Below are 19,729 nucleotides of genomic sequence, written 5' to 3' on the forward strand. Positions count from 1 at the left end.
CCCCCATTTCTGTCCCCCTCCCCCATCTCTGTCCTCCTCCCCATCTCTGTCCTCCTCCCCATCTCTGTCCTCCTCCCCATCTCTGCCCCCTCCTCCATCCCTGCCCCCTCTCCCTCATCTCTGTCCCTCCCCCCCTGCCAGCTGGAGCCCCGTATCCATAGCAACAGTTGCTGCTGTGGAAGCTGGCTCCAGCTCCCTCATCCCGTGGGGAGGTATTTTTGGCACTGCGGAGAGATTTTATTTTATCTTCGGTGTTGACTTTTACTCTTTGAGCGAGTGCCGCACAGACAGAGCGGGGGCGGTGTTCAGGGAGGTCTGAGGGCTGCCTTTGGTTGTGTAGACGCTGGCCCTTCCCCTGTAGACAGGGTCTGGGCAGCACATCATGGGGTGCCCAGGCTGGACGGGGGCTCTGGGCCGTGACTCTGGGTGACGGTGGTGGCCAGCCTCGGGGCTTAGCCAGTGGCCGTAACAACATCACTGGGAGCTCTGGGGGCACTTGCTTTTTGGCACAGCCACGGTGCAGACCCTTGGGGCGCTTCATGTGGGACTTCCCGCACTTTGCCCGGGGCCCTGTGTGCAGATGAGACCACCGGGCCAGTCCTGCTGTGTCCTCCTGAGACGTCTTCCTGCCCCTGCCAGGCCCACGTGGATGGCGTGTCTGGAGTCCGCTCTTCCTTATCGCGTGGGCCCTCTTGTTTCTGTGGGGTCAGGGCTGCCCCCACTCACCATGGTCCTGGTGCCCTCAGTAATTGGCACCCCTCGCTGAGGCACCGCCAGTGGGACAACAGGAGACTCTCGGGCGTGGGGCCTGCCCTGCCTAGCCCTTGCACGCGTGGGTGTGGTGCCTGGGGGGTGGATTCCCACGTGTCCTTGACTGGGACTGGGGGGGGGGTGGGGGTTGCGGGCCTGGGAAGGGGCAGGTCACCGTGTGTGCCCGTGAGGAGTGCTGAGGATGGCCCGTGATGCACCTGCTGTCCTCAGGGAGGGGAGCCCCTGGCCCCTCAGAGGCTCGAGATGCCCTCTCCCAGGCTTCCTTGGGGAATGTGCACTGGAGGTAGCTGGGTGTGCTGCACCCTGGGGTCCCCAGAGCCACTCCCTGACCCTCCATCTCTTCATCTGCCCAGTGGGGGTGAGGCAGCTTGCGGGGGGCCGTGGGCCATGCCTGCGGCGTCCAAATCAGAGGCAAGGCCCGCGAAGCTTACTGAGGCCCAGTAGAGTTATTTCTGCCTTGTCATGAAGGTCCCAGATGGGCCAGAAAGAGAGCCACCATCCAGCCTCCTCAGTCTCGTTATCGCTGGACGTGTCTCGTACGTTAGTCTTCTTCCCAAACTCTCCGTCTTGCATGAGCTCCCAAGTGCAGGCCTGGAGGGTGGACGGGACCTTGGCTGCCTCCCCCCACAGGGCTCTGTCTCCCGCCACTCGGCACACGGTAGGTGAGCCAGAGCCCAAGGGGGGGAGGTGTTCAGGGTTTGTGGGTTTTACAGAATCAGGAATTCTGCTTCAGGGAGGCCAGGTCTGAGGCCATGTAGGGAACAGACACGGGAGGGGGCACTGGAGGAAATCCGCAGCATGGTATCCACTCCTGGGGGAGGCAGGTAGCTCCGCACAGGGATGTGGCCCCATGGTGTCGTGAAGTTCAGCGGATTGCAGAGAATCGGGGACACGGGGAAGAGGGAGCAGAGCTCCTACGCTTGCCTCCAGAAGGCAGCCCTTCTTCTTCTTCTTTTTTTTTTTTTTTTTAAAGATTTTATTTATTTATTTGACAGAGAGAGACACGGCGAGAGAGGGAACACAAGCAGGGGGAGTGGGAGAGGGAGAAGCAGGCCTCCTGCCGAACAGGGAGCCCGATGCGGAACTCGATCCCAGGACCCTGGGATCATGACCTGAGCCGAAGGCAGACGCTTAACGACTGAGCCCCCAGGCACCCCATGAAGGCAGCCCTTCTCATTCATTGTTTGGTCCGCATCTTGGGAGTTTTGTTAAATCCCAGCGCGGGGCTTTTCACCTGCGGCCCCGCCCAGCTCCCCTCCCCTCCGCTCCCCGTGGTCTGCCACCGGCCTTCTTCATCCGGCTAGTTCCTAGGCTATAAATAGCGTCTGGTGAAGAATTGCGGCCACACGCCCAGGCATCAAGGGTTTGGAAGACTTCCCTGCGGGGGCCGAGGGTGCGAGTCCCAGCCGAGCCCGCAGCCTCCCGGGCACGTGCAGCTCTGTGGAGCGTTGCTTTGCACCCTCCTGAGCAGCGTTCCGAGGGCAGTGCAGGGAATGGGTTTCTGTGGAGGGAGAGCACTGTTGCTGTCACCGGGCGGCTTGCTCTGCCCGCGTCCTGCGTGTGCACCGACCTCCACGCCCGTGCAGTCAGGTGCTCAGAGGCGCCGGGATCTGTAGGGATTGGGGCATTTTTGGGGAGGCACAGCTCAGGGGGGAGGGAGCCATGCCCGACCAGGGGAACAAAACCCGTGTCTGGCTGTGTAGCCTTGGGCGGGTGCTGCCTCTGGTCAGGGGAGCGTGGTGTGACCTCTGGGGCTGCCACCGCCCAGGGCCTGATGCAGGACGCCTCCCCCAGGCGCCTTCTTGGATCCGGGACGCACACCTCGTACAGCAGTGACTGTGACCCCAGAACGCCAGCAAGGAAGCTGACGGCCCGTTTGTGCAGGTCACATGCAGCCTGAGCCCCCGCCCTGACCTGGGCAGTCTCGGGTGCCCACGGCACAGGGGGAGGGCCCACCTGTGTCCACAGGGACAAAGGACATTCACGGATGCTGATGAGCGAGGCTGGCACTTTTCTCAGTGCTCTGTGCTCAGGCCGGGAGGGGGTTGTGCCACGATGGTGGCCAAGTTGGGGCAGTGGGGCCCTGACCTGTGAGTCTGGGGTGGGCTGGCTCCGTGGGGCATGGCTGACTGCTGACCACTCTGCGCGGGGTCCGTCTCGGGGAGTGGCATCCCCACCTCTCCTCATTAAGCAGCACCACCCCCGCCAGGTTTGATGCCACTGCTGTGGGTTTGGGGACGGCCGTGGGGTGTGTGGGAGGCTCTGGAGTGAGCAAGGCGGGCTGGGCCCGGGGAGGCCAGGGGCCACATGCTCCTAGGGCCTGTGCTGGTGGCCGTGGTCGGTCCGTGGGGGATGTGAGCGAGGCCTGCTCTGTGCAGAGCTGCCCTGCGGACAGACGGACGGTGAGCTGGAGGGTGAGCTTCGGGAACTCCCCCCGTGTGCACGAGTCCTGGGTCCCTGCAAGCCTCCTTGCCTGGAGCATTTGCTCTCTGCTCTGAGATCACTTGGCTGTCTGCAGCTGCCCCCACCACAGTCCCAGGATCCCACAGGCTGGGTCTCAGGTCCACAGCCCTGGGCGGCCCTGCACTCAGGCACAGCCCCTCTTCTCTGGGATGCTGAGCGGGGTGGGGGATGGAGGGGTGGGGGGCAGGCCCTGCAGGCACTTTCCCACTGTTTGCTCCTTCACTTCCTCACTCTTTTGCTCTGCCCGTCAGTGGTGGGGCCGGCTCGGACCCTGTAGCAGCAGCTGCAGGATGGAGGATTTCATTCCCTTTCTTCTGGACTGCCCTGGATTTTGTCAAAGCCAGATGGAAATGAGGAGGCTGGCGGGAGGTGGCATAGCTGATCCCATTGCTTACCTGTCTGCCGGGGTCACACTGCGAGAGGGTGCCCCCCAGCAGGGCAGTGTGCAGAGAGGCTGTCCCCACCCCATCAGTCTCCCGGACAGCGGCCTGCTTGTTCCTGGTCATGCCGTTTCAGCCAGGCCCTCCAAACACCGGCCCCCGGGACTCGGGGCACTCGGGCCCCCGCAGGAGCCTGTAGCCAAGGACTCGCGTCTGGAAGCCGGGGCTGCGGCCGACCTGCTGGTGTGCGGCCTCCCTGTGCTCTGTAAACTGGACAGCATCCGGGTTGAGACGTGAGGGCAGAGGTCTTGCCCAAGGGTACCTTTTTGGGCCTGGCTGGTGCACGGCTGTCCGGCAGGCCATGGCTGTTGGTAAATGCTTGCCTGAAGTGAGCGAGAGATGCGGGTGTGTGTGGGGGGCATCTCCTCACCTGCCAGGGTGTGAGCGTCAAGGAGGGACTTCCTGACCCCAATCACGGGGTCACCTCAGTTTTTACTCCTGGGCTTCAGGGTTCCCACCTGTTGGAGGTGGGGGGCAGAGAATCCCCCTGGGGCGCCAGGCCCGGCCTCTCTGTGTCTCAGTCGTGAGTTGGGGAGATGGCTTTATCATCACCTGGGGAATGAACCCACCTGCAGAGGGGAGCCCACTGAGCACTGGCTCCCGTTGGACTTGGAATTCCATTTTGATCTTGGGAGGGACACACATGTCATCTTCCCAAAGGTCCTCGGAGCCTGGGGGTGGTTGTGCTTCTGCGTGGGCGTACCTAGGAGTCCTGGGCTGTAGGGCGGATGGCCAAGGGGGCAGGATGGAGGATGGCGCACAGTAGGATGATGGCCGCAACCTTATTTCACCTGCCATTTTATTTTACTTGGTGTCACTGGGAATTTGTAAGGTTTGATCATAATTTCATTGCGTCCTTGCGTAAGTACGCAGCGGTAAATTTAACAGCTGAGGTGTGGCTTGACGAGGCCCTGCAGTTGGACCACCATTCTTAGGGTCGTGGGCCGGTTGGATTTGCGTTTGGGAAGTTCGTCATGCATTTTCTTGTAAGTTTTACTGGTTCCACCAGAGATGATGACCCATATCCTTGACTTCTCCCACATTCTGGGCATGTAAGGGTCTTAGGACACTAAACTCGGTCTACCCACCCCTGCCTCCTGCCTGCCTTTTGCAGCGTTGCTTCTAAGATTTCCTTTATGTGTTCAGTTTTTATTTTTATTTTGCTGTATTGTATCCAGTGTGGTTTGTTTTTTGTATTTAATCTGCTCTGGCTTATAGCACTTCTTGAATCTATGTCTGGATGTCTTGCTTCAGTTTTGGAAAACTTTGGAGTGTTATTTGATGCATATTGCTTTTGTCTCATCTTTATGCCCTCTTCTTCCGGAATCCTGTTTACCCATAGGTTGGACCTTTTCACTGTGTTCTATGAGCTTTGTGTCCTCTTTCCTGTATTTTCCACGTGTTTGTGCTTCCATGTTCCAGTCTGCATACGTTCTATGGTCTTATCTTCCAGTTTGCTGATCCCATCTTCAGCTGTGTCTTATTTGCTGCTAAGCCCATATATTGAGTTCCCTATTTCATTTCTTAGTTTTAGATTCCATTTGATTTTTACTTCATAGGTTTTAGTTCTGGTGAACCTTGGTTATCTATTTTCCGTCTTTTTTTTTTTTTTTTTTTTTAAAGATTTTATTTATTCATTTGACAGAGAGAGACACAGCGAGAGAGGGAACACAAGCAGGTGGAGTGGGAGAGGGAGAAGCAGGCCTCCCGCCGAGCAGGGAGCCCAACGCGGGGCTCAATCCCAGGACCCCAGGATCATGACCTGAGCCGAAGGCAGACGCTTAACGACTGAGCCACCCAGGCGCCCCTTATTTTCCGTCTTTACAGGATTTTTATTTTTTATTGTTTTAAATTTTGTCATCATTCCAGTTAATATGCAGTGTTATGTTAATTTCAGGTGTACAATATCGTGATTCATCATGTGGTGCTCATCACAGCAAGTGCCCTCCTTCATCCCCATCACCTGTTTCCCCCATCCCTCCCCCACCTCCCCTCTGGTACCAGCACTGTGTTCTCTATAGTCAAGAGTCTGTTTCTTGATTTCTCTTTCTCTCTCTCTCTCTCGGTTATCTGTCTTTATGACTACACTAATCACAGTAATGTTAATGTCTGTCTGATACCTACAGTATTTGTATCCTTTGGGGGTTTGTTGCTTTCATTTGTTTTTTACCCCTATTGATTTTCTGTCATTTGGTCTCAGGTCCTAGTTGGCCTGGCAATTTTTGATTGGTGTATTTAAAGCTTATGGAGATACTTGAAATTGTGGGTGATTTTATTTTCCTTTAGAGAAGATTTACTTTTGTTCCGAGCAGATACTGTAATAAGGGCAGGTCGTGTAATCCTGTCTGGAACTGAGTGCAGCCTTTGTGAGCACTGCTCTGTTCTCCTAGCATTTAGGCCTCTGGAGAAAGTAGACTGAAAGCTGGGGTGTTGCCTGTCAGACTGCAGACGCTCTGCCCAGTGGCTCGGCTCCTAGCCTGCCGCCTGGTGTGGACACTCGAAGGCCGTGCTGTCCTGTAGGAATGGAGCGTGAGCCACGTGTGTGATCGTGCATTCGTGGCCACGTTGAACGCGTAAACAGGTGGAATTCACCTTAATGATACTTTTCTTTGGTTTAGTACATCCAAAGTATCATATAGCACGTACAGTATAAGGTTGTTAATGAGGCTTAAACAATTTAAAAAAAATGACTGTGTCTTAGAAAGCTGGTGTATAGGCATCTTAGAGTTAGGTGACCTCTCTGTTTGGAAGAGCCGCTCGTCAAGCACTCCCAGCCATATGTAGCTTATGGCTGTTGTCCTGGGCTGGAGGTGGGGGCTCCTGTGTCTCCATTGGGGTCACACCCAGAGCTGGTGGCTCATTTCAGGTGTGTGTGCAGTGAGCACCTACTGTCTTGTCTTGATTGTGGCCCTAAGGCTCTTGCTGCCAACTTGGGAAGAACCGAGGAGTCTTGGGGCAGATGTGAGCTGTGGGGCCTCTCCTCACCCCGGACTTCCCTCAGCCTCTGTGGATCACACGCACTGGGTCTGTCTGGCAGGGTGCCCCCAGCCCCTGCCCCGCCCCCTGGCATAGCACCTGGCCTGGAGGGACACCCCAGCCCCTGCCCCGGCCCCTGGGCAGCGCTGGCCTGGAGGGACACCATAGATGTTCAGGCCTGGGAGCATGTCTGCTTCAGCAGACTGGTTTGAGGCAACTGGTGGCCGAAGCCCCTGCATCCTGGCCTCTGGGGCCATCTTAGGTCTGTTGGAGGGATCGCTCAGGCTGGACAGCGCCTCTGGATGGGAGAGGAGGGACGTCCTAACCAATTTTTTCCAGGGGAGGGCTTTAGAGGGTGTGGCCAGACGCTGCTTTCTTCACTGCGAGATGTCAGGCCCCCCCCACAATGCCTGAGTAGCCAGAGCTGCGGTTCTGGGGTTCTTTGGGTTGGAGGTGTGCAGGGGATAGGGGTCTGCTTTCTGGGGAGAGTCCACAGCATTCAGCAGGTTGTTGCAAGGACCTTAAAGCCTCACCGCTACCCTGGTGTCCCCCAGCCTTAGGACCCTGTGCAGGGGGAGGGACAGCCATGAGGCAAAAGAGGGGCGACTCCTGACTGGCTCTGCCCCAGCTGACCCTGAGGCGGGGTGGAATCGAGTGTCCTGCCCCCTCCCCTGCAGGCATGTCCTTGGTGGAGGTGTTCGTCTCGGCTGATTGTGACCATGGTGTGTCCACATCTGTCTTGAGGTGTCTCTGCGGGGAAGCGGCCGGGGGTGGGGCTGGCCCTTCCTAGAAACCAGACGTGCGGTGTGGTCAGTGCAGGGCCCGGCTGCTGCTGGGCCTCGGGTCGCCTCTGCCCAGGGCTGGTGCTCCCCATCGGGCGGGCGCCCCGGAGGGCGTGGCTGGCAGGTTTCTCTCGCTGCTGTGCACACCGTCATGGCCGCCTCTCTGGCCCAGGGTCCCAGAGTGAGGGCGGATGTTCCCCTGGGAAAGCAGAGCCCCTCTTGGCAGCTGCAGTCCCCTGCCCCGGCCTCGCCGTCTCCTTCGTCCCACTGCCGTGCTGGCCGCATCCCCTGTTCTCCCTTGTCCACCTGCTTCCAGGAGAGCGTGGACCCCCGGAGATCTCTGTCCTCTCCAGTGGACGGAGGGGACAAGGTGCCGCAAGGCCGCAGCGTGGTATCAAGACCCCATGGCCGGCCAGGAGGGGCCAGCTGGACCGCGGAGGGCTGACTGCTCAGGCTCCAGAGGAAGCACGTTTTGGCCGCATCCGTCTGCCGGGGCCTGGGACTGCCTGTGGTCTGATAGGCCTGAGGGACTGGGAGAGGTTTTGCTGGGTGGCGGGCCTGGGGGCGGCCACCACGGGCTGGCCCTGGGCATGCTGTGCCCCATGGACGCTGGTGCCTGAGCAGGCCTTGCCTCCCCTCACCCCCTGCTCCCTCCTGTCTGTGCTCCGTGAGGAGGATGCTGGGGGTCCTCAGCCTGCTCATGACCCGGAGGCCTTCGCCCCAGGGATGCCCAGCACAGGGTGCCCGTTCTGGAACTGACCCACTCGCTCTCACCAGGGACAGGGCTGCCTGATGGTGGGTGGGGTGGCACCGTCAGGGCTGGTCCACCCAGGGTGGAAAGAGACATTAGGCCCTGGTGAAGATCCAGGGGTGGGGCCACCGTGGACAGGGTGACACAGCCCACGGTGTGTCCGTGGAAGTGGTGGAGGCTCTCGTGGGGCTACCAGCTGGCCCGGCAGGACTGCCCTGTGATGCGGCCGTAACTGGCTCCCCTCCCCCTCTGTGGCCGACCTGAGCCCCATACCAGCCTGGCCTTGATCTAGCCACAATTAGGGTTTCCCCCGGCCGATGGCTGGTGATGGGACAGGGCTCCCCCGGCTCGTAGGAGGTGTGTTCATTCACCCCTGCTGTCTGTCCATGCGGTCAGCTGGGCACCGGCGTCCTGTAGGGTAACTCAGTCCAGAAGCAGGACGCGTGGCCCTCAGAGCCCGCGGCCATGGGAAACGAGAACCCGAAATTCCGGGCTGCACCATTTTAGGGAGGCGACGTGCGGTCCGGTCATCAGGAAGGCTTTCCGGAAAGCTGCGGCACCTCAGGTCTGCGGGGGTGGAAGCGTGAACCCGCACTGCGGCTGGAGGTGCTTCTCTCCACGTGTTTGCAAAAGGGCCGCGGGGCCGTTTCAGAATGTTCACAAAATGCTGGCAGGGACAGCCTTTATGCTACCTGAGCTTGTGGGGACGGTTTGGATCCCTGCCCGGGGGCACTGAGGGCCCCCCGTTTTACTCAGCCCTGCGGGGTTGGGGGGCGCCTGGCCGGCTGGTGCGCTGCCTGTGGGGGAGGGGCGGGGTGGGCGAGCTCCGTAAGGACACCCCCTCCTCGGGGTCCTTGACAGAGATGACCCTGCGCGGGGACCCCTCCCACTGCGTCTGCGAGTCCTCCCATGGGTCGTGGCCGCAGGAGAGCGCCTCACGTTAACGGCGGTGCCTTTATTGTACCGGGAACTGGGAGAAACCTACAGACTTCGTTGTTTAAGGAGGGCACTTGTGTTTGGAAAAGTGAGTTTATTTTTAAAACCTCCGCCAACCTGAGAGGGAGCAGGTCACAGCAGGAAGAGTGTGCGTGGTGGGGGGAGCTCAGCCCCGGAGGGGTCAGGACGCCCCCGGGCTGTCAGTGTCCGCTCCCCTCGGGGCAGGGCCCAGCGCCTGCCTGTGGTCCTGGCGGCCCCGGTGGCCCCGGCGGCCTCTGGCCTTGTACTGACCGAAACCACGGCGGCACCTTCTCCCCAGACCACAGGAGTTTTCCCGTGGCCCCCGGGGGGGGGGTGGCCAGCGCCCCCCGCCTGTCCCTTCACCCTGGTTTTCAGACGGTGTGATTGTGTGTTTGTACACCACCCCCCAGTCCTTCCTGCGCACCCAGAGCCTCAGTGACCATCTGGTGACCGAGTGAGGCAGACGCCCGTGCTCTCTCCATGCGGTCACCACCCCAAGGACGTCCCAGACCCTGCACCACCTCCCCGCTTTGGGTGAAGAACGCAGCAGCCCGGGGAGCCTGCGGCACGGCCCCCAGGCCTGGGAGGGGCCCTCGCATGGGGTGGGGGGGCTAGGGATTACAGAGACCCTCATCCTGGGTCAGCCGTCCCTGGAGCCCCCGTCCTGGGCCGATTCCCACAGAGGTCCTCAGGCTTTCTTTTGCTTTGATTTATGACCAGATGGGCTGGAGAGGGGGCGCGTGCCAGCTCGTCACCCCAGGACTCCGGCTTTGCTGAGTCTGGGCACCATCCTTTTAGCTGCTCATGCCCCCTCTCTGTCCTGTGTGTGTGGACCCCGCCTTCGCTTTTGCCTACGTGGGCTCGGGGGGCTGGGCAGCTCTGCTCCTCACAGGGTTGGTTGGGCTTTGCCTGGCTGAGGAGAGGGCTGCAGAAGCCCCAGAGGCAGCCAGGGGCCCCCTGGGTCAGAGGACTTCACCTGTCGCCTCTGTTTGGGCAGAGCTGCTGGACCCCCGGTTGTGTGGGAGAGGCTCGTCGGACCCGGGGCTCTGACCACTGGGCTGCGTGCCCCTGCTCGGAGGGTGCTGCCCCGACCGGCTAGGCCCTTTTCCTACAGGAGATGAGACAGCGTTACCCCAGAAGGCTTTTATCCTCTATCTGATTGGCTCCCACTATCTTTGGGGCACCTGGTGGGTGGGACCTCTCCTCTGTGTCTGGTGGGGTGACCTGTCCAGCCGGACCCCACCCCATGCAGGAACAGCCTGACTCCGGCAGGACTGGGGGTATTCCCTCCTGCCCTGGCTCATGACCTCGAGGCGTCCCAGCGCATCAGTTCGGACTTCATCCACAACGAGTGGCACTCCCGCTGTGGCGGTGCTGATCTGATGGGGCTGACCAGCCGTCAGCACACAGTGACCAGGACCGGGGCCAGCTCTGTGAGGGGCACTGGGCAGCGCTCTGAGGACACGCTAGCTGACCTTTTAAATTATCAAGCAGTGTGTCACGTAGTTAAAAATAGCCAGGTGGCTTAGAATATAAATGAGGTCTGCTCCCTCCCGCCTCCCACATCCAGGCCCAGCCCAGCCCGAGAGCCGCCGTCCTGGAAGTCTGACCACGTTCTCGCTGAGTCTTGGATTTATCCCCTTTGGCATCCGCGGGGCACCCTCCTCTCCCTCTGGGGGCTTGGGGCTTGTTAGTTATGACATTTATGACACACACTTTTCTCTGAAAGTCCAGTGAAGTCTCTCCCTTCTGCCGAGTGATGCCGAAATGCGGCATGTAAAGCATTCTGAGTTTCCTCCAGATGGTGGTTGGTTGGAAGGGAGTCTGTGATGCTCGATGCAGAAGCCTGTGGGGGTGGGGAGCACCCCGGCGCCCGGCCCTCCTCCCCCACGTGGCTGGGCCTGGTGGCCAGCTTTGCCGCAACCCCTTCCGCTGGGTTGTGTTGGGATTTGTGGGCACACTTGCAGTGCGGCTGGACCAGGGGTGCCAGAAGGAAGCTTTGGTTGTCACGTGGGAGAGAATATGTCGCGGGCTGCGTGGTTTGATGTCCGTTTGGCTGGGTGCTCCTTAGGTGGGACTTGCCCTCTGTCCTCGGGCGTCTGCATTTCGCTGGGAGGGCCTGGCCTGGCTGCCACACACCCTCACCGGAGCGGAGCGGAGTGGAGCGGCTCACCGTCGGCTCACCGTCCAGCTCGGGAGATGCTGTTCTGCTGTCTCCTCCTCCCCGGTGCCGGCTTCCCGCTGTTGCTGCTTTGTTCACATCTCTTCTGTTGTTCTGATTCAGTTACTGGATGTTTTCACTTTAATTTTTGATGTTTAAAAAACTGAGCTATTACTTACATATGAGATTCAGATCCTAAGTGTCCGAGTGGGTGAGCTGTGCACACTTGTGTGACCCGCATCCTCTATGAGGACGTACAAGTTCTCACTGCTCCCCCTCCCCGCCGCGTTCCCAGCTCCTGCATCCTCCCCCTCCCCCCAGTCCAGCCCCAGAGGTGAGCATCCTCCGCCTCAGCCACGTGTCAGCTCTGCTTTTCCAGGAGTTTGGTGCTGTTCTTGATGTAGGAAAGACGTTATTAGGGTTTGAAGTCGACGGCCAAGAAAGTATTCTTGAGACGTCTTTGGTGCAAAAAGGTGGTTTTATTAAAGCACAGGGACAGGACCCGTGGGCAGAAAGAACTGTAGTGGGGTCAGGAGGAGTGGCCCATTAGATACTTTCAAGTTGGGAGGGGGTTAGGGATGACGTAAGTGTCTAAGGAATTTTGGAAGTGAGGTTTCCAGGACCTTGGGGGGGCTAGCTATTGTTGGGAAAAGGTCATTTATTACCGTCTAATAAAACCTGAGTCATGAGACCCTTTCAGATGTATATCGGTGGGCCGTATGCTTGGGGGATGATTGCCAACACGTATCTTGGGGGGTAAGAGATAAAGGAGGTTTCCAAAGGAATTTTTATAAGTTAAAGTAGACTTACAGGGTCTTGGGGGCGGGGTGGAGGGGGCTCAGGCTAGGATTGCCTTTTGCCCTTAGCAAAGTATTAACATTGAGGCAGTTGAGTCCCTAGAGGCGGGTCACTCTGCTTGTTTCAAGGACTTGTCAGTGGGCAATGGGCTGAAGGGAGTAAAGAAATTTAGTAATTTCTCTTCTGCCTTTGTTCCCACATCATTCTGAGCGGAGCTGCTCTTAACCCATGTGCCATCCTGCGTGGGTACCTGGAGGGCAGAGGCTGGGCCTGGAGCAAGTGTGGACCCTGCTGGTGCCCCCATGTGTCCGGAGCCCTGGCTGCTCCCAGCCACCCAGCGGTTGGACCAGCCTCCTTGTACTTTGACCTGCTGCTGGGCATCAGGTGGCATCTCCAGGCTGGAATTGGCATTTTCCTAGTGACTCAGGATGGCGAGTGCCTTGTCACGTGCTTGTTGACCATTTCTCCATCTTACCTGTTCACGCCTTTTTTTATTATGGAATTGTAGTTCTGTGTTCTGGATGAAGTCCCTTGTCAGATACATTATTGAGAATAGTTTCTCCAGTCTGTGGCTTTTTTTTTTTTTTTTTAAAGATTTTATTTATCCATTTGACAGAGAGTCACAGCGAGAGAGGGAACACAAGCAGGGGGAGAGGGAGAGGGAGAAGCAGGCTTCCCGCTGAGCAGGGAGCCTGATGTGGGACTCGATCCCAGGACCCTGGGACCATGACCTGAGCCGAAGGCAGACGCTTAATGACTGAGCCACCCAGGGGCCCCCCAAGAGCACTTTCTTGATTGTTCCTTTTTTTAAAAAAAGATTTTATTTATTTATTTATTTATTTAGAGCACAAATGGGGGGAGGGGCAGGGGAGAGAATCTCCAGCAGACTCCCCACTGAGCGCAGAGCCTGACATTCTCAGGACCCTGAGATCATGACCTGAGCCGAAATCAAGAGTCGGACGCTCAGCCGACTGAACCACCCAGGTGCCCCTTGATTGTTCCTTTTTAAGTAGAATCTTGCTCTTATGTGTGTCAGCCTCCTCGATCCCCGTGAGCACATGAACTAGATTGAAGTTGCCTCTGTCCCCGAATTCTGTGTTTTTCTGGGGTCAGCCGTGCGATGGTTCTCCTGGTGTCTCCTTGCTCTGCGGGGGGCAGGGCTGGTGGGAGGCGCAGGTGCGGGGAGGCGGCCACCCTGGGGCCTGCAGAGGTGCAGCTCCCTGTGGGACGAGGCTGGAAACGACAGGGCTCTGGGGTGGTTCTGAGCGCTCTGTGGTGAGAGCCCACGGAGGGTGTCTGGAAGGGCCACGCAGGCTGCCGGTGCAGCCCGACAGGAAGGGCTGGGTGGTGGCAGGGGGGGCGGGGAGCGCAGGGAGGGCACTGAGGGTGGGTTCGAGTGTGGGGAGGGTGTTGGTGGTCTTCCTCATGGGGCGTGGCTGGAGCCTCGTGTGGGCGGCCCCCCGGGGACTCCCAGCACCCGGATGGTGGTGTTGCCGTGTCCTGTGTGAACTTGCGGTCGGGGTCAGCTGCAGACCCAGGAGGCGTGTCTGCCGTGCCCTCCAGCACCACAGGGCCCGGCGGGGACCCCGGTCTCTCGTCGGGTCCCCTGGTTTTCTGGTTCCCGTCTGCTCTGGTCGTGAATGTGTCCTCGGAGTTGCGTGTAAACTGGAACCGAACCAGTGTCTTTCTTGTGACGGCGCGCAAAACGGGTGTTGAGGACGTGAGGCCTTGGAGGTGTTTTCTCAGGGAGAGCGTGCGAGTGCTGCCGTGTGGGTTTCCTGCTGTCTCTTTCTGCTGAGGTCCTGGTGCAGGGGCTCATCCAGGGCCACGAGGCTTTGGGGTCGGGTGTGGGAGGACGCCACAGAGGGGCTGGGCCATGCGGCCCCGGCGCCTGGTCCTCTCTCTCTGCTGTGTCCTCACACATGGAGCCGCAGGCGCGGCCGGTGGGTTCCCTCCTGGGCCCCCGGGCTCCGTGGAGGGTGTCTGCTGAGGTGGCCGCTGCCCCTCAGCCTGTGTCTCTCTCCAGGACCGGAAGCTCACCAAGCTGGAGAGGCAGCGGTTCAAGGAGGAGGCCGAGATGCTCAAGGGCCTGCAGCACCCCAACATCGTGCGCTTCTATGACTTCTGGGAGTCCAGCGCCAGGGGCAAGAGGTGCATTGTGTTGGTGACCGAGCTGATGACCTCGGGGACGCTGAAGACGTGAGCACGCCCCCGCCCGCTGGCCGGACCCTGGGGCGGGCCGGGTCCAGGCGCAGGGGCCGCGGAGGCGGGGACGCCGGGCCTCCCGTCTGCCAGGGCCTGTCTCAGGAATGTCCCCGTCTGGGTGGTGACTCCACGGCCCCCCGGCAACGGGAGCCGCTGGTGAGCCGCGTCCCCACCCGCAGGTACCTGAAGCGGTTCAAGGTGATGAAGCCCAAGGTGCTTCGCAGCTGGTGCCGGCAGATCCTGAAGGGGCTGCTCTTCCTGCACACCAGGACGCCCCCCATCATCCACCGGGACCTCAAGTGCGACAACATCTTCATCACAGGGCCCACCGGCTCCGTGAAGATCGGCGACTTGGGCCTGGCCACTCTCAAGAGAGCGTCCTTCGCCAAGAGTGTGATTGGTAAGCCCTTGCCCCGGGGCCCTGCCTGGGGGTCCCTGGCTGTGTGGGTCGGGGGGTGAGGCCGCTGGGGCCCGCGGGCGGTCGACACTCAGCGGGAAGGAGGCCTCGACGACAGAGGGACTCGGGGTTTGTGGCCAGTGAGTCTGGAGCAGGCAGAGAGGCGGGTGCTCCAGGCCCTGAGGCCCACCGCAGGGAGTCCCTGGGGGGCGTGGGGCCCAGAGCCGGCGTGGGGGATTTGGTATGGGTGCTGGTTTGCTAGCCTTGTCTTCCCATGTTTCTCGTTCTCCTCTGAGAAGCCCCTGTGGCCTTTCTGGGTGAGGCCCCCGTCCTCAGCTGCCACGCAGGGACTGGGGCCGCGCTGGGGTCCCAGCACACGGCGGGCGCTAGGTGGCGCCTCTCCAGGGCTTTGCAGAGAGAGCGCTCGCAAGGGCTTTGGGGCGGCTGTTGATGGGGTTCGAGACGTCTGGGGAGCGCCAGCCTGCTCCGGGGTGTAGCTCCAGAAACCCTGATCGGATCAGCTGGGGTCGGGTGGGACCTGGAGAGGCTCCTGTGCCCATTGAAGCCCTGTGTGGGGACACAAGCAGGACGAGAGGGTGGTGTCAGGGTTTTGCAAGCCCATGGTTTTGATGCACATTTGGGGACAGAACTTGTGGCAGATGAAACCGCTGGGAATCTGGAAACTTCTCTGGTGGGGTTAGTGGGTTTGGAACGTGACATCTGGGGCAGGGTGACCACCAGGGGTGTCCTGTGAACAGGGGCCTCTGGTAGCTCTGGGGAGTTGAGTGCTGGGGCGGGGGCCGACCTAGGCCTCGGTTTCTCTCCGTGAAATGGGCAGGGGCCTGGCTGGAGGGAGCACGTCTCTGATCACCTGGCAGTTTCCGAGCAGGATTCGTAGGTCTGACCTTGGGGGTGGGGTACCTGGTGAAGCTCCCTGGGCTTTCTCTGGCTGGTGGCTCTGTCCCTCTTGGAAGTGGGGTATCGGGGTACCGGACACAGGCTGGGTGGTCTGATGGAGTGATGTGAAGGCTGGGCGTTTCCAGCAGGCGCATCAGCCCCAAGCCCAGCACAGGGGGCCCAGCTCTGTGGGGTCCCTGGTCACCTCAGCTTCTGCTCAGCTGGGGGAAGCTCCAGACTCATGGAGAATGAGAGGCGATTACCACATCTCCCTGGGCCCTGGACGGCAGAGGGCCAGCAGCTGGGTGGGGGGCCTTCGGTCAGGTGGGGGAGGGTCCCCAAGCCTGAGTCGGGCTGCCTGCTCTGTGCTGTGTCCAGGGTACGTGAGGGGACAGTTGATGCCGAGGACCCCGTCTGGGCGCAGCTGTCGGGGTTTGGCCCGTGTGTGGGTTTGTGCTTCAGGTGTGGCCCATGTTGGACGTTGGACGTTGGGTGGCGGTGTCCAAGGACCTCTCCACCTGCTTTGGGGGAGCCCTGTGGCAGCAGGCCTGGGGGCTCGGTGTCGGCCGACGGGAAGGAGGGCGATGGACTGGGAGAGAAGGTGTCCTCATCGTGAGCCCTGTGGCCGCAGCCCCTTGATGCCGTGTGCACACACGGCTGTGGGTTCTGGGCCCCTTGTGGGGGTCGTCCCCGAGAGCCGCCTGTCTCTGACAGCACCCCGCCCTCTCCCCGTGTCTGCGTTGGCCAGGTCCTCAGCGGCTGCTGCCTGCAGGCGCTCATGGCCGTGGTGGCCAGGACACCTGCACTGGGGCCAGGGGGCCAGGGAGGTGCCCCGGGCACACACGTGTGTGGGTGTGTGAGCACACACATGTTCTTTTTAACACTCAGATTTAGGTGGCTGCAGAGTGAGGAAAGAGAGAAAAGTTTGTGTCCGTGGCCCAAGCGCGTGTGGGCGTCCCCAACCCCGCTCGGAGCCGACCCCCTCCCCTGCACCCCCACCTCCCGTGCCCCGTCCCTCGAAAGGCAGGCTGTGTGGGGCTTTGGGGCAGCTCAGCCAGCCTCCCTCTTCCCCTGTGGATGCCCACAGCCAAGTGCAAATCGTTGTCAGCAGTCATGCGGTTCAGAACCCCAAAAAGATGGAGATATTCCCAGTGCAAGGTCCCTCAGACTCCTGCTCTCTCCCCCACCCTGTTCCCATTATTTCTGATTTGGAATTTCCTGGAATTTTTTTTAAGATTTTATTTATTTGAGAGAGAGTGAGCATGAGCCGGGGGCAAAGGCAGAGGGAGAAGCAGGCTTCCCGCTGAGCAGGGAGCCCGACGCGGAGCTCGATCCCAGGACCCTGGGACCATGACCTGAGCCGAAGGCAGACGCTCAACAGACTGAGCCTCCCAGGCGCCCCCAGAATCTCCTAGAATTCTTTATACACACACATAAACCTGAAGATAGATTCTCGATTTTGCCACTTCTTACCCGAAATGTCCACTTGTTCTGTTAAGTGTGTAACACGTGTTACATTGAAACTGGGTGCACGAGAACAGGTTGGAGTGTCCTGTCACCTCTCTGCGTCCCGGAGAGCCGTGGAAGCATCTGATGACCCCACGCATGCCTTTGAACACAGCGCGCGCCGTTCTGCGCCTGCTTTTTAAAGAAACGGGAACATTTTGAAAGGGTTGGGGTGGAGGAAGCGGAGAAGGTGGAGACGTTCCCCACGTTTCCCTCTGCTTTGAGTTCGGCTGGACAGGCACTCGGTTGGACCTGTTTTAATAGGAGGATTTTGTGATTTTTAGAGCAGAAGCTTGTTACGGAAAAATAAAAATCCCCAGACCAGTGTAACTAAAGGAAAAATCAGCCGGAACCCTGCCTCCTTGACGTGTCCTCGTGGGTGTGTGCTTGCTGTTTTGTGGAGAGGTCATAGGGCACGAACAGCCGAATACTTTGTTTTACCCCACGTGTGAAACTCGGAGGAGGCGTCATTTTGGAACCGCCTGCTGGGAACACCTTGCGGGCACCTGGCCGGCACCATCCGCAGAGACGCTGCTTTCTGTGCCACCTGACACGCTGCCATGTGGTGTCTGTCTCGGGACATCTGGGGCCTTTGTGGGCTTTTTTGACGTCGGTCGCTGTGTGGGGACTGTGCGTGTCTGCCTGCCGCGGGCGGTCGGGCCTGTGGCCGGGAGGGGTGTGCTGCTCGGCGTGCGGCGCCTCCCGTGTTCGGGGCACAGAGCGTGCCCTGGCGCTGGGGTAGCGGGCTCGGAGCTGTGGGGCCCTAGTGCCGTGAGCTGATGCGACCTAGGATCGGGAGGGTCCGGGGGGCGTTTTCGGGAGCTGTCTGCAGAGCAGTCCTGTTAGAACTGCAGGTTCCGGGCCTGACGGGGAGGGGCTCCCCGGCCCAGTGGCTGCTGACCCTGCACCCCTTGCTCCCGGGCACAGGTACCCCTGAGTTCATGGCGCCCGAGATGTACGAGGAGCATTACGACGAGTCCGTGGACGTCTACGCCTTTGGGATGTGCATGCTGGAGATGGCCACCTCCGAGTACCCCTACTCCGAGTGCCAGAACGCCGCCCAGATCTACCGGAAGGTCACCTGTGTGAGTCCACTGGCCACCGCGAGGGGCCGTGCGTGGTGAAGCGCTCACAGCACCGTGTGAGGAAGGGAAGGATGCTGTCACAGAGGGGAAACTGAGGCTGCCTCAGCGGGGTGGCTGCTCGGGTCTCTGAGCTGGTGGTGGACAGGCGTGGCCACGGTGGGCCTCGTGCACGACTCGAGGCCTGTCCAGGAGGTGCCCGGCCGCCTGTCCCCAGAGACCCTCCTCTGGGCCGCTCCCGGGGCCGCTGGCTTTCCCGTGTCCTGGTGTGAGCCCACGCAGTCGTCCGCTTTAATCAAGTGGCTTCAGCTCTGCAAGCCGATCACCCTGTCCTCCCTCCGCGGCTGTCCTGCCTGGTGAGGCCGTAGCTTTTCTGGGCACCAGGCCCCACGACCCCTGAGTCCTGGCTGCCTCGCCTCAGCCTGGCGCCCCCCTCACTTCTGCAGATGCACGAGGAGCGTGGTCCTTGGCTGCCCTCCACCCTGCGCTCCCCCACAGGTCTTAGCTCATGTCTCTCCTTCAGTCTTAATTCAGTTATTTGAGCCCCTCCTGTGTGCCGCTGAGGGGGGAAGGCAGAGTTTTTGGCTGGTGCTTGTCAGAGACACAGAGGGAGGCATGCAGCTCCCTGCTCATGCTGGCAGGAGAGGGTGGGCTTGTTGGCTGTGGGCAGTGGCCCTCCATGGGGCAGGGGTCACCTGAGGCTAGGGCCTCACTCCCAGGCCTTGGAGGGGTGCAGGGAAGCAGCACGCCAGCCCTACTTCTTGGGTGCCCACGTGGACGGGGCTGTGGTCCATCCGCTGGGCTGGGGAGACAGGACTGATTCCCACTGGGGTGTTCCTCAGCCACCCTGGATCCCTCGTTGAGGCCCCAGGAAGCAGGGCTCCTGTGTGGACCCATGTCAGCTTGGGCAAAGCAAGGTCAGGTCCCACCCTTGCTCCCCGAGGAAACCAGACGGGAGGGGTCTTCCGGACGGCTGGTGTGGTTTGCAGTAATGCCCTGTGGGCCCACTGGCCCCTCGTGGCACACACACCCACACCTTCCAGCCCCGGCGTCGGCCCTGACCCCCGGTCCTGCAGGGATTCGGTGTCCCTGCTCCCAGCACCTCGACTCCATGCTTCTGAGTCTGGGGACACGAGCCCCTTCAAAACAGTACCTGTTCCTCTTGCATGTTCTTCTCCTGCTCTGGGGGCCTCGGCCCTTCAGAGGTGTGTGTGGCCCACACTTACCTGCACTTAGAGTTTCTCAGGCCACCTGCCTCCCGCCAGGACCCTGGCCCTTCCTCCTGTGTAATTAAACCTCTTTTTCTGTTGGCTTCAGTGCTACGGCCTGGGGTTCTCACCTCCGAGGGGAGCCCCTTGGCCGCGCCTGGAGCCCAGTGCCCCAGTCTGTCGTTGCAGACTGCTGAGCGTGCGCACATGGCCCCCACTGGTAGTGGGCCTGGGGCCTGGGGCACAGCACCCTGCCGGGCGGCAGGAGCCCTGCAGTCCTACACTCGGGTCCAGCTCTGGGCTGGAGGCCGCCCTGCACTCCCGCTCACGTTCTC

The 19,729-nt window shown here is 60.4% G+C and overlaps 1 protein-coding gene across 10 annotated transcripts in view; it reads left to right on the forward strand.

Moving 5' to 3' along the window:
- WNK2 (WNK lysine deficient protein kinase 2) overlaps window positions 1-19,729 on the forward strand; it is a 130,196-nt gene that overhangs the window by 18,463 nt on the left and 92,004 nt on the right. For all 10 annotated transcript variants that reach the window (XM_032397829.1, XM_032397835.1, XM_032397836.1 and 7 more), the window contains exons 2-4: window positions 14,126-14,298; window positions 14,484-14,704; window positions 18,032-18,189. In XM_032397829.1, the coding sequence (XP_032253720.1) occupies window positions 14,126-14,298; window positions 14,484-14,704; window positions 18,032-18,189 (552 nt within the window). The remainder of the gene's footprint in view (window positions 1-14,125; window positions 14,299-14,483; window positions 14,705-18,031; window positions 18,190-19,729) is intronic.

The sequence above is a fragment of the Phoca vitulina genome, unplaced genomic scaffold, assembly GCF_004348235.1.
Source record: "Phoca vitulina isolate PV1807 unplaced genomic scaffold, GSC_HSeal_1.0 scaffold104, whole genome shotgun sequence".
In the NCBI taxonomy this organism is placed as follows: Eukaryota; Metazoa; Chordata; class Mammalia; order Carnivora; family Phocidae; genus Phoca; species Phoca vitulina.